This window comes from Megalops cyprinoides, chromosome 20 (genome assembly GCF_013368585.1).
Source record: "Megalops cyprinoides isolate fMegCyp1 chromosome 20, fMegCyp1.pri, whole genome shotgun sequence".
Lineage (NCBI taxonomy): Eukaryota > Metazoa > Chordata > Actinopteri > Elopiformes > Megalopidae > Megalops > Megalops cyprinoides.
The window spans coordinates 3,631,290-3,643,889 of NC_050602.1; the positions used below are offsets into that span (position 1 = coordinate 3,631,290).

General features: G+C 42.0%; 1 protein-coding gene across 2 annotated transcripts; it reads right to left on the reverse strand.

The window, feature by feature from the left end:
• Window positions 1–1,905: 1,905 nt before the first annotated feature.
• On the reverse strand, window positions 1,906–12,503 carry odr4 (odr-4 GPCR localization factor homolog). 2 transcript variants are annotated; one of them, XM_036554449.1, is made up of 14 exons: window positions 12,404–12,503; window positions 11,269–11,379; window positions 10,484–10,630; window positions 10,082–10,177; window positions 9,523–9,629; window positions 9,188–9,224; window positions 8,651–8,788; window positions 8,287–8,382; window positions 8,112–8,168; window positions 7,520–7,651; window positions 5,833–5,923; window positions 4,926–5,111; window positions 3,830–3,934; window positions 1,906–2,501 (listed from the first exon to the last, which is right to left on the reverse strand). In XM_036554449.1, exons 2-14 carry the CDS (start codon window positions 11,365–11,367, stop codon window positions 2,434–2,436), a joined length of 1,359 nt encoding a protein of 452 aa, XP_036410342.1. In that variant the 5' UTR covers window positions 11,368–11,379; window positions 12,404–12,503; the 3' UTR covers window positions 1,906–2,433. The 2 variants fall into 2 exon arrangements, with proteins under 2 accessions (XP_036410342.1, XP_036410341.1); XM_036554448.1 differs by having other exon boundaries at window positions 1,907–2,501; window positions 7,520–7,654.
• Between the last annotated feature and the right edge of the window lie 97 nt (window positions 12,504–12,600).

The following is a 12,600-nucleotide window of genomic DNA, read 5'->3' on the forward strand; positions in this document are numbered from 1 at the left end:
GCACTGGGGCACAGTCATGTTGGAATAGAAAAGGGCCTTCCCCAAACTGTTGCCACAAAGTTGGAAGCATAGCATTGTCCAAAATGTCTTGGTATGCTGAAGCATTGAGTTTGCCCTTCACTGGAGATAAGGGGCCTAGCCCAAACCCTGAAAAACAGCCCCATACCATTATCCCTCCTCCACCAAACTTCATAGTTGGCACAATGCAGTCAGGCAGGTAACGTTCTCCCGGCTTCCACCAATCCCAGACTCGCCCTTTTGACTGCCAAACAGAGAAGCGTGATTTGTCACTCCACAGAACACGTTTCCACTCTTCCATAGTCCAGTGTCGGTGTGCTTTACACCACTCCATCCGACGCTTGGCATTGGACTTGGTGGTGTGAGGCTTGCATGCAGCTGCTTGGCCATGGAAACGCATTCCATGAAACTCCTGCTGCAGTTTTTGTGCTTACATTAATGCCAGTGGAAGTTCTGAACTCTTCAGCTATGGAATCAGTAGAGCGTTGGCGACTTTTATGCACCATGCGCCTTAGCAGTCGTTGACCCCCCTCTGTGATTTTACGTGGTCTTCCGCTTCGTGGCTGAGTTGCTGTTGTTCCTAAATGCTTCCACTTTCTAATAATATCACCTACAGTTGACCGTGGAATATCCAGCAGGGATGAAATTTCACGAACCGTCTTATTGCAAAGGTGGCATCCTATCACAGTACCACCCTTGAAGTCACTGAGCTCTTCAGAATGACCCATATCGTATCACAAATGTTTGCAAATGGAGACTGCATGGCTAGGTGCTTGATTTTATACACCTGTGGCAACAGAGTCTGATTGAAACATCTGAATTCAATAATTAACAGGTGTGGCCAAATACTTTTGTCCATATAGTGTATGTATATAAGGTCCCACAATACACAATGTATGTCAGACCAAAAACCAAGCCATGAAGTCCAAGGAACTTTCCATCAACTTTGAAATCAAATTGTGTTGACACAGAAGCCATTCCTGACTAAAAGGCATATGACAGCCCACCTGGAATTTGCCAAACAGCGCTTAAAGGACTCTGAGGGCATAAGGAAAAAAGATTCTCTGGTCTGAACTCTTAGGGCTGAACTCCAACCACTACATCTGGTGAAAAACAGATACTGCTCATCTGGCTAATATCATTCCTACAGTGAAACATCATGCTTTGGGGGTGCTTTTCAGTGGCAGGAACAGGGAGACTGGTCAGAATAGAGGGAAGAATGAATGCAGCCAAATACAGAGAGGACCTTGAAGAAAACCTGCTCCAGAGTGCACACAAGCTGAGACTAGGGCGAAAGTTCACTTTTCAGCATGATGACCCAAAGCGTTCAGCCAAGACAACGCTGCAGTGGCTTCTCTGAATGTCCTTGAGCAGCCAAGTATGAACTTGAACCCCATAGAACATCTGCAGAGAGACCTGAAGATGGCAGTTCAGATGCTGACCATCCAATCTGACTGAGCTTGAGAGTATCTGCCAGGAAGAGTGTGCAAAGCTTGTAGAGACTTACCCAAGAAGGCTTGAAGCTGTGATTGCTGCCAAAGGTGCCTCTACAATGTACTTACAGGGTCTGAATACATGTAAATGAGATTTCAGTTCGATTTTCTAAATGTTTTTGCTTTGTCATTATGGGTTAAAAAGTATCATAAAGTGAATGGGTCTGAATACTTTTCAAAACCGCTGGATAAGAAAAGTAATTTCAGACCTTCCCCGGTTTGATGCAACTTTGGCCTCTAGTGGTCAAACCTTTGAACTGTCATTTCAGACAGACAACATGCTCAGGCAAGTGTAACACCCACACAGTGGTGGCAAAAAGACCCAACAATTCTACAAATGAAATCAAAAATCAACGATTTTATTGTATGCTTTTCAGTCAACACGATCAAATTAAAATGAACAAAGCTTTCCATAACAGAAACTTGAACAGAGTTCTGTCTTATAATGACAATTGCCCTTCTGATGGGTTTATTTTGCATTCCTAAACTACTACAGGACACGTCATCCTTTGGGATGCTTAGGATGTTCCATGCCAGAGGTCCTTAAATTATCTAATCCGTTAACATGAAGTGAACCAGTATTGCCAAGAATGATCGCGTTTCAGCCTGACTTTGGGCGTTGGCAAACCTGGCATGAGGTAACTCGTCAAGATGTCAGGTGACGTTTATAGCCGGCATGCACAGAAGGCGATGGTGAAGACAGGGGAGATGCGCGCCTGCACAGTGGGCCCTGGAGAGAAACACGACACTTAGCTCTGCTTAATGTTCTCCCTCTGCCACTAGTGACCTGCTGACGCTGCGAAATGTAATCGATGTGAGAGGAATAACTGCTTGAATAAAAAAAGTGCCTGTATTTGAATTATGAACTGTTCTCCGTTCAAAATTTCCCCTCCCTTCAGTGTGGGTGTATTCTTTTCCTTCTTCAGTCACTGAGATAAAGCAGCGAGGCAGCTGTGGCGAGGAGGGCAACTCCAGTGGCCACCGCCACGCCTAAACAACAACAAAGAAAGGCCAGGTGAGTAAAGGTACAGTAATGGTAAACAGTGAGGGTGGAAACACCTGAGGGATTATTCAAGAATACAAATGACAAACTTCCTGCCATGGGAAAAAAGCCCTGAGTAGCTTATGCAACAGTTGCACAAAAAGTTGTGTAGTATGTACATATTCAGACATAGACTACAGCATTCATTTTAGGTCTATTTGTGATATTATCCCCACTAAAAAGTTATTTTTCTGTTGCTGATGCACGACTGAAGCACAACTCAACCCTGAAAATAAAAAAATGGGCTTTTTGCCCAGCGTGCTCTGTAACGACACATTTCTGATGTTGCTTAGAGAAACTGCTGGGATTCTGCTGTCTTTCTGTGGGTAGTGTGGGTTAGTGCTAGGGCTTTCTGCAGTGCATCATAAACAGCATAATGTTAAATATCCAACAGCTTAACCAGGCTACTTTACAAACACAGGGCTTGAAAAACATAATTATCTTTAGCTGTTGACTTATAATAGTGTGAAGTAGCACTTATTCTGATATTACTAAACAAGGTAATGAGCCAACCAGCCATACAATAAAAGGCATTTTCAGAGAAATACCCACAAGGTCTAGCAGCTTTAACTACCTAGCTTTAGTTGATCATGCTAGCTAACCAACTTAATTTACTTAATTAGTTCTCTGAAAAAATGACCTATCAGCAGGATTTCCCATTTTTGTGCATGAGGTATGTTTCCAACTGTGTGATGTAAGAATGTTTTTAGGTGGTCTCAGAAGCAGTTGAAGTAAGTGGTACAGAGAAAAGATGGGAGGTGAGAAGAGTGAATGCTGGGCTACTCCAGAGAAGTCAGGGTGTTGCTATTTAAAGGTACATTTGGTTTGCAAATGTAAAGGCAGAAATTTTTCACAGCTAAGGTCACCACTTTACTACTTACATGGACTTACTGATCATTAGTTTCGCTTGCAGAGATGCAAAAGGTACACTGAATGCAATCTGATATAACATTTACATTTAGTCATTTAGCAGATGCTTTTATCCAGAGCAACTTTTGAAGGTACATGCAAGAAGTCTCATAATCAAATAATAAGAGTCAAGTTGGTCTGATAAAAGCTGGTCTACAACAAAAACACTGGGCTTGGGTATGACCTAAAATCATAGTTTAGATGTGTTCAATGATAGCTGTTGACAAACAAGACCAATTGGGTAGAGCCTGGAAACTTGCTGTGTGCACACATAAAACTTTAGCCAGAGAACCTAATAACACGTTCACCTGACAACTAAATGAACTGTAAGCATTGAACCAAAGGGGCAAGTACTGGGTAAACATACCAACATAAGTCTGAAGGGATCTCTGGTTCTCAGGGGCTTCTGTTGGCATCTCTGATGTTATGTTATCTGTGCATTCTTCTGAATTATCCACTATATTTGATTGCTCTGAAAAGAAGTAGTAAAAAAAGTTCCGGAAAGATACAAATATACAAATCAACATGAATGTTTATGATGTTATGTCAGTTCCCACATTTACATGACAAGGCAAACTAGCTGTGTTTCACACAGAGACGCAGTCACAGACGTGAAGCTTGGGCACTGAAGTGTCCTCAAGGCCGGAGCTGAGAACACTACAGCTGCGCTATTCTGAGACAGGAGGGAAAGACTGGAAAGGGGGGTAAAAGGAGGATGAAAGGAAAAAGTAGAGTAAATTGGAGAGGAGGATTAAAGGACAGGAAGGAGGGTGAAAAAGAGGGTATAAAGGAGAATGGGTACAAGATGTTTCTTCATGGCAGATGGTGCAGATAGGCAGTTTCCTAAGGTCATTACTTTTCCTTTTCAATCCTATGGCACACGTGTCTGAATCATGTGTGTCTGAACTGGTCTGAACAGAACACTGCTGCATACCAGACTGATGACTAAGAGGAAAGGGAAGCGGGTAAGTTTGAAACTGGCTTGAAGTAGATAAAAGCCGGGCATCTCGAGACTAAGACAAATTACCGTTTCCAGAACCTCTCTTTGTTTGATCATACAACCTTGCCATTTCAACCCACATGTCATCATTCCATTGCACTGACTAGGGTCACAAGTATCAAAGGCTGCATTACTGTGAATACGAATCTTCCCAAAATAACAAGTTAGATTGCTAGTATCTTCACTTTAATACTTTTGTTACATTATGCTGTGTCCTTTCTTCTTATTTTTCGATTAGTGCTACATTTTTATCTTTCACTAAATCCACCACGCAAGGCAGCAAATACACACTAACCAGTAACACAACCTTAAATTCATAACAATTTCCTGAAAAAGTACAGACACATGTATTTTTAACTATGTGAGTGGAGTGGACCAGTACAGTAGCATTAATCTTAATTTTCGGCCACAGACGGCAATACAAACTGCCATGCCTTTGCCTGTTGACAGCAAAGAGACCTACTTAGAGCAGCTTCCTGGGTTGTGTCTATCGTCTCCTCTAGGATGTCACAGTCCAGCATCTCCTTGAAACGCTCGCTGACGTCCACCAGGCTTTCATCTGGGAACATGTAGTCACAGATGCAGAAGCCAGTGCCTGGCACGGGTGCAAACACCCGCTGGGGCAGGGGCTGCTGCCCGCTCACCGCACCTGCAGGAAAATGCACCGCAACCAAAGTTAGGCCCAACTTAGCCCTCATTTACCCGTAGTTCAGCCCAACTTAGTCCCCATTTACCCAGAGTTAGGCCCATCTTAGTTCCAATTAAACCAGAATTAGACCCCATCTTCATCCCCATAGCCCAGAGTTGGGTCCATCTTAGTCCCCATTTCTTAAGAGTTAGTCCCATCTTTTAAATTATTGGCTTTTAGCAGACTCTCTTACCCAGACCTACTTACATCAGTTACAATGTTATCCATTTATACAGCTGGATATTTACTGAGGCAATTTTGGGTTAAGTACCTTGCCCAAGGGTACTGTAGCGAAGGGCGAGAGCAGTCACCCCACCCGGCCTTGAACCCAGGTCTACATGTTCATCAGTACAAAGGAATAATCTGATTCTGTGATCACTGGGGACACTACATTTCATGGACTGTCAATCAAAGAGCCAAAATTGAGAGCATTTTTACATAAGATACTCAAACTTGAACTTTTCGGTTTCTGAGGAATCACTTGAGAGCGAAAAAGGGTGCGAGAGATTCAGTTTCACATGGGTCAAATTCTACCTGTTTTCTGTCCTCTATGTGACGTTGTCAACATATTGAACTACTGTTCTTGCCAAATAAATGTGCTGTTCAAAATCGAAATTGGCGATTGCCAGTTTGCTGGTCTACCACTCTGGAATACCACTCTGAATCTGCAACCGGCCAGTACCTCTGTCTGAACTGCCTTCGTTCATGAAGAGGTCTTCAAACAGCATCTCGGTCCTGCAGGAGACCGTGTTCATAAGGTCCCTCTTGATAGCCTGTTGGTAGCATGGACAGAATCTGTGAGAAAACATGGCTAAAATTTCTCATAATGGCTACTATTTTAAAATGACCATCCACTAGGGCTGGGCGATATAGCCGTTGCGGTATATCGAATAGCTATTTTTAGTGCAATAACAGATATCCCAGGTATGTTGCGTTAGGTTCAATTTCCTGTATTGTTTTCGTTTTAGTCATACCTAATGCGGGAGCACACCTCCAGTTTTTCGAGGCCATGTGAAATTCTTCCAGGGGAAAAACACCACTAAACCCAAACACTACCTTTAAATCTACCATTACTTTCAACCTGTTCCCCTTGATCCTCCTTGATTAACAATGAAACAAATAATTCACAGAATAATCAACACCAATCATGTAATTAGAATAAATGGTTATGCTCGCGAAACACCGCAGATTGTCTGTAGTTTGTGTGCTTGCGAAAGCTTCAACGTGAGATTGTTTAATTAACAAGGATGGCACTTATCGATTTAAATTATGTTAAATGCTCATGACACATCACAGCTTTTGTGAGGTCTGTGTTCTAAATGTTATTGTTCACTGCACTCAATCTAACCTAAAAGTTTATTCTCAGTAATTTAAATAGATTTAACTAAATTTAGCTCCGTTTTGTAATTTGAATTTTGTAACACATGAAAGCTATAATGTGGAACATTTAACAGGAAGCTTTGGGATTACTTGCCACTTAATTATTCAAATTGTCATCCTTGTTGAATAAACAATCTCATGCTGTAGCTTTTGCAATAGCACACAAATTTCAGACAATCTGCGGTGTTTCGCAAGCATAATCATTTATTCTAATTATGCTATTGGTGTCGATTATTCTGCGCATTATTTGTTTTTATTGTTAATCAATGAGGATAAAGGGGTACAGGTTGAAAGTAATGATAGTAGTAGTACTAAAGGTAGTGTTCGGGCTTCCCCTGTTTCCAGCTCACCTGCCGCCACTGCTCATGTCTATTCAATGTTGATACCACAGCAACAGCACTGTTCTGCTTCCATGTGGTAGATAGAAACACATGGCTACAAAGATAAAGAGTGAAAACACATGCTATGTGTTTTTCAAAGCTAACAGGTAAGTTAACCAACATATCGATACAAGTGATATTTTTCTGCCCCGGAAGAATTTCACTGAACTTTGGAGGTGTGCTCCCGCATCAGGTATGACTAAAGCGAAAACAATACGGGAAGAAACCTACCACCGCATACCGGGGATAGCTGTTATTGTGCTAAAAATAGCTATTCGATATATCACGACGGCTCTACCGCCCAGCCCTACCATCCACCACTAATATTCTGAATCTCAAAAAGGTTTGTTTGAGTTCTATCCAAACAGCATGCTAATCTTCTTTTACTCAAAATTAAAATTAAAATTAAAATCGCCCAGCTATGGCCAGGGTTTTCGAAGGTAATGCAAAGCACTCTGGGATGGACGACACCAAACATTAAGGAAGTGAAGGCACTTGGGTCTCTTTCAGAGGGGGTACTGTGAAAGGACACAGTAAACATGCCAAGGCATTATTTTAACACTGTGGCTTGTCTGCCTGTGTTTGAGTGCGTGTGTGTGGTTGCATTACCTCCACGGCCTGGCATGCCCGGGGTTTGTTGCTATGGATGTAGGCCCTGCAGTGCATAACCCCCTTCATAGTCAGGAACCCTTTACATGCCTGTACCGACGCCGTGGACCTCTGGTCCGCCTTTAGCCCCACCTTCTGGGGACAGACACAAATGTACAATGGGTTGCAACTGCATCTCGAACATGCAAAATAGTAGCAACGTAGCTGGCCTGATCTTTACTTTTAACTTTATTAAAGTTTACTCTTTCCCTCCTTTCATTGCTTTACATTTCAGACAATGGGAGACTTTGCAAGCACTTAAAAAGAATCTCCTGTATAGCTACTGTACAACCTAGGGAAAGTGTTTGGTTGGACCTGCCAAATAAGCCATGTGAGGCCTGTTGATCTTGTTTGGACATGGTGCATCCATGTGAACACTTTTTCACGGATTTCGGATTTCATTTACTTATACATGAACTGCACAAAACTTAACATTTATTTCAATGTCACGTTACATGTATACAGGTTGAATGATAATGACAAAGTATCTACATATTTTTCACAGCCACTTTCTAATAAACAAAAAACAAAAGCAAGACGATGAGATTCCTACGGTTGGAATGAGGATCTGGGCCTGAAGCTTTGACTGGGCCGCCTTGGAGTTCTTTTTCTAAAAAGGAAATTTTCTTTTGTTTAAGGGATACCACTGTGAATAAGACAATGTGTTCTGTTATGCATAAGGTGCATTTTATACTATGACACATTGAGCATCTGCAGGTTTCACTGACCTGTCCCGCTGTCACATCGAAGTGATCGGGCAGACGTTTACCATTAATGAGACAAATACTGGTTTCAATCTGATTTGCCCATCTCTGAAGCCCGTCCTAGAACATAAACACATGCCAGACACAATATAACATGCAAAACTGGATCAAAAAAATTCCCATCTTCACTCAGAAAATCTGTCTGGTTCACAACTACTTATGTACCATTCCCATTACATCACCAGCTTCTGCCTCCTCAAACATGGAATGATTTGAGTCCATGGAAACATTCATTACACAGATGCATTTGGTTTGTGATTTGTTGCCATGCATTTTTTGGTCATGCTCAAATGATACAGTGCCTCCTGGTGGAGGAAATGGGCATTACCTTTGTGCACTTGTCCAAGTTTGAGGACGACGTCTCTGCCATGGGGAAAAGCACGTCGAGATCCACTGAACATTGCAGAACCTGCCAGGAGGCTGACACTCCGGCCTGGTACTTCCAATCTGCAGGCTTTGCTGAGCTCTGAAATCAGCATTCAACATACAGGAGAGCTCACATTCCCATTCCTACTCAACACAGAGGAGAACTCATGTTCCTGCTCCTATTCAAAATGCAGGAGAACTCATGTTCCTGTTCCTATTCAAAATACAGGAGTGTGACGCAACTCTGGAAAAAGTACAACGATGAATTTTGCTCATTTTTAATACGCTGTTGTAGGCACTGTATTGTGCAGATTCAGAAAGGTCTAGAGTGGGATCTGCAGGACTTTTTCTCCCATTTGTAAATGGAATGACTCTTTAGGGAAACACGACTGCCTTGTATGGAATGCACCAGGCCTTGATTACAGATTACAGAACAAATCCATCATTGTTGTAAAAAGTGTTTCATAAAAACAAAAAATGCCTAAAGTGTTTGGCTCACCTTGGGGTCTTGCACATCAAATGTCCGACAGATTGCTCTGTAATATCTCAGTTAAGAAAGATGCCTTCACTTCTTGATGTCCATTGCATAAAGCCAGTACCTTGACTCTCACTACAAATGAAGGAATGTTTGACTTTTGAAAAGAAATGAGCATTTGCATAAGAATTGAATACATACATTTCTTACCAAAAGCAAATGAACCAGAGATGCACAAAACATCAACATAACAGATTTAGTCTATGTAGTTAACATCAAGAGTCAAAATTCTATGTATTTATCAGTCAAGGTCACACATTGTTGATGTACTCATTTGTGCCCGGGGAAGAGAAGGATACTTCCTTGTTTTTGAGCAGATCTGAAGCATGACTCTCTCTGGCACGTCATCCTCTGTGAGCTTCCACAGCCGCCCCTTCGATAAGCGCTTGTCCACAGCGAAGATCAGCTGTGGGAACACAGGAGATAAACACTTTGGAAATACAAATGGATAATTTCACATATAAACCCTACATGAGTCCACTATAAAACTCACTGTTGAACATTGAAGAAAACCAGGAATGAAAACAGTACTGCCAATGCAAAGCCAGTTTGAGCCATTGCAGGTTTTAGATGGAGATGAGTGAACTGGGCAGAAGCTCCCAATGGGTGACACACTAACCTGCTTTAAGCAAAACCTGGAATGACTGAAACTGCTATGCACTGGGGGTGTCATTTCTGGTGATGGAAGGAAACTACAACTAAATAACCAAGACCTCTGAGTAGTTCCCTCTAGATGTACAGTATGAACATTAATAAAAGCATCCAGTGAGACTTCTCTACATGTGACTGGCCAGACAGACACTTTGAGTAAGTGCACAACAATGACATGAATATATATTCATATAATGAATCTCTCACCCGTCTCAGTGAATTCTGGGCTTCTTTTGACAATTCAGGTGGATGAACAAGGAATACACCAAGGACTGCCAAACTGCCGGGTAACATGTGGGAAACCTTTGACAGAGACAGGTTGAAAGGAGGACTTTGTGAACATCAGGCAAAGGAATCTGGCATGTGACAGCAGTGCAAGGCTGGAGAGCTGAAACCCACACAACTGGAGCGCAGAACTGTCCCATTTCAGATCCTGTTTAAAAAGCCACTGGGTGCCTGACTGGTGCACTATGCGTGTGGTCATTGACAGACACACAGCAATGGTGAAGTGACCCACAAACAAGCTAAGCAAGTGTCAACCATGTGAAGTGGTGTGAAGTGTCAACCAATATTTTCCAACTTATGCTTTTCATTTCACCTCTAACTCACCTGCTTGGCATGCTCAGAGACCCACTGGACGTCAATGTCGTCCAGTGAGCTCACCATCCCGCCACCATCGGACGAGGACCCCCCAGCCTCCTTCTCCTTCGGTGGGGTCCGTGCTGCCAGCACCACAAAGTCTTTCTGTGGTGAAAACTTCAGAAAGACATTCGGGTGTGGGTTACACAGAAACCCAGCTTCAACACAGGATTTTAATACCTGTTTCTTTACCCACTGTTGTCATTTATACCACGCTGTGAACCCAGAAATTTTCTGGGTTCCCCCATTTATACAGGACCACCCCAATCCTAGGTTTGCCAATCAGTGAGTTGATCAGAAAAGATGATGATTTTCAGCTGAGCTGAAAATCACAGTTTATCAACAAGTAAGTACAATACAGAGTACTGTAAATGTTGTCTTTTTTTGTTTTGAATGGGTATACTTGTGCTAATGGGAAATGCGGCCCACTGTGATACCACTGTGGATGGTTTTCATTGTGACTAAGGGGTAACTCCACCTCTTAACAATTATATGGGAGTGTGAAGGAGTACATGGCATGATGCAGTTTAACCCCTCCAGGAGGAGATAAAATGTAGCAAAGATGAAAGCCACATTTAATGTTCTCCCAAGATTAATGTTCTCCCTTTTGTAGCTGATATAAATAGGGCCATAATCTTGTGATTTACTTTTGAATCAAATGAGACATTTGGTGACATATCCATTATCCATACAGGTGATCATTCAATAATCTAATAGTATGGTGCAAACAAGTGAACCAAACACATTGACCTTACCTGCCCAATTAAGAGTCCTGTGATATAGGAAGCATCTATGGTCTTAAGATTTACGAGGTATTTCTCAACCAATTCATCCACGATGTAGCTTCGGCCCATTCTGACTTTAAACTAGAGCAAAAAGAACAATTGGAAACACATTAAGAAATTAAGAAATACATATTAGGTTAAATCATCTACAGAATTTGCTAAGTGACTGTAATAATCACTATCATTATCATCTTGAGTAGAAACAGCAGTGTAAACACTGCACACATGTACAATCAAAGCACATTTTACATTTTGCTTTAGTAATGACACAAAGGGTGTCACCGCTCACTTCCAAAAGGTCCGTGTGGTTGTCAAACTGTAAATCGGACGCACTGGTGAGTCCGTATGAAGCAACATACCGTACTGTCGCGTACCACTTGTCAGACCAAGCATTACACTTGGCTACTGTGCAATTTATGCAACTATCTGTACTATGACAATATTTTTAAAGGATATACATTTGACTTAGGGGACATTTTCCGGTGGGGTGGGTCACAAGCATATTTATTTATTTATCAACTAAATGCGTCCAGCATTTCGAAGCCCCTCTTCTAGGTTGTAGCTCCTGTAACACACTGCTCGCTTGGCACCTTTGATCCACGTAGCTAGTTATTTAGCTAGACGTATGGCTACAGCCACTGCATCCCAAGCTTATAGCAACATCCTCCGAAATATTATGTGTGAAATATTATAAATTTACACGTATAGCTGAAAGGCAGTCTTCTACGCTACGTTCTTGTAGCTTGTAGCATTAGACTACTGAGGATTGGTTAACGTTAAAATAGCTAACGTTAACTAACTCAGTCTAAGCGCCATCAACAAGAACACGTCATCGCCTTGGCTTCATGTAAAACAGATTCAACCAGACATAATGGCAATGAAATTTGCAACTAGCTACCCACTTAGTTGGCTCAGTAGCCTCTCCCTGTCATGATAACAGTTAGTTTGCTGGTAATTACAATTATTCGCTAACGTTAAATTAGCTTGTTAGCTACACACTTGCTATTTTGCTAGCTATGCACTTTTACAACTGGATATTCACCTAAAACATTTTTGTAACACAAACGCAATTAACTGGCCACCAAATAAAGCACTAATCACATACCGGTTCCTATATTGGAGGATCATTGGACAATGTGCACCATTTTTCTCGCTGAAAAACGTCGTTTGGTGTCAACTTTGTCCTCAGGTGATTGGACGGTGAATACTCCAGCTACCGTGGTGCACTACGTTGTACGTTTTCCGTCGCTGGAAGATGTCGTCATACTGCATCCGCTCATTGTACATTGTAGTTTATCTCGG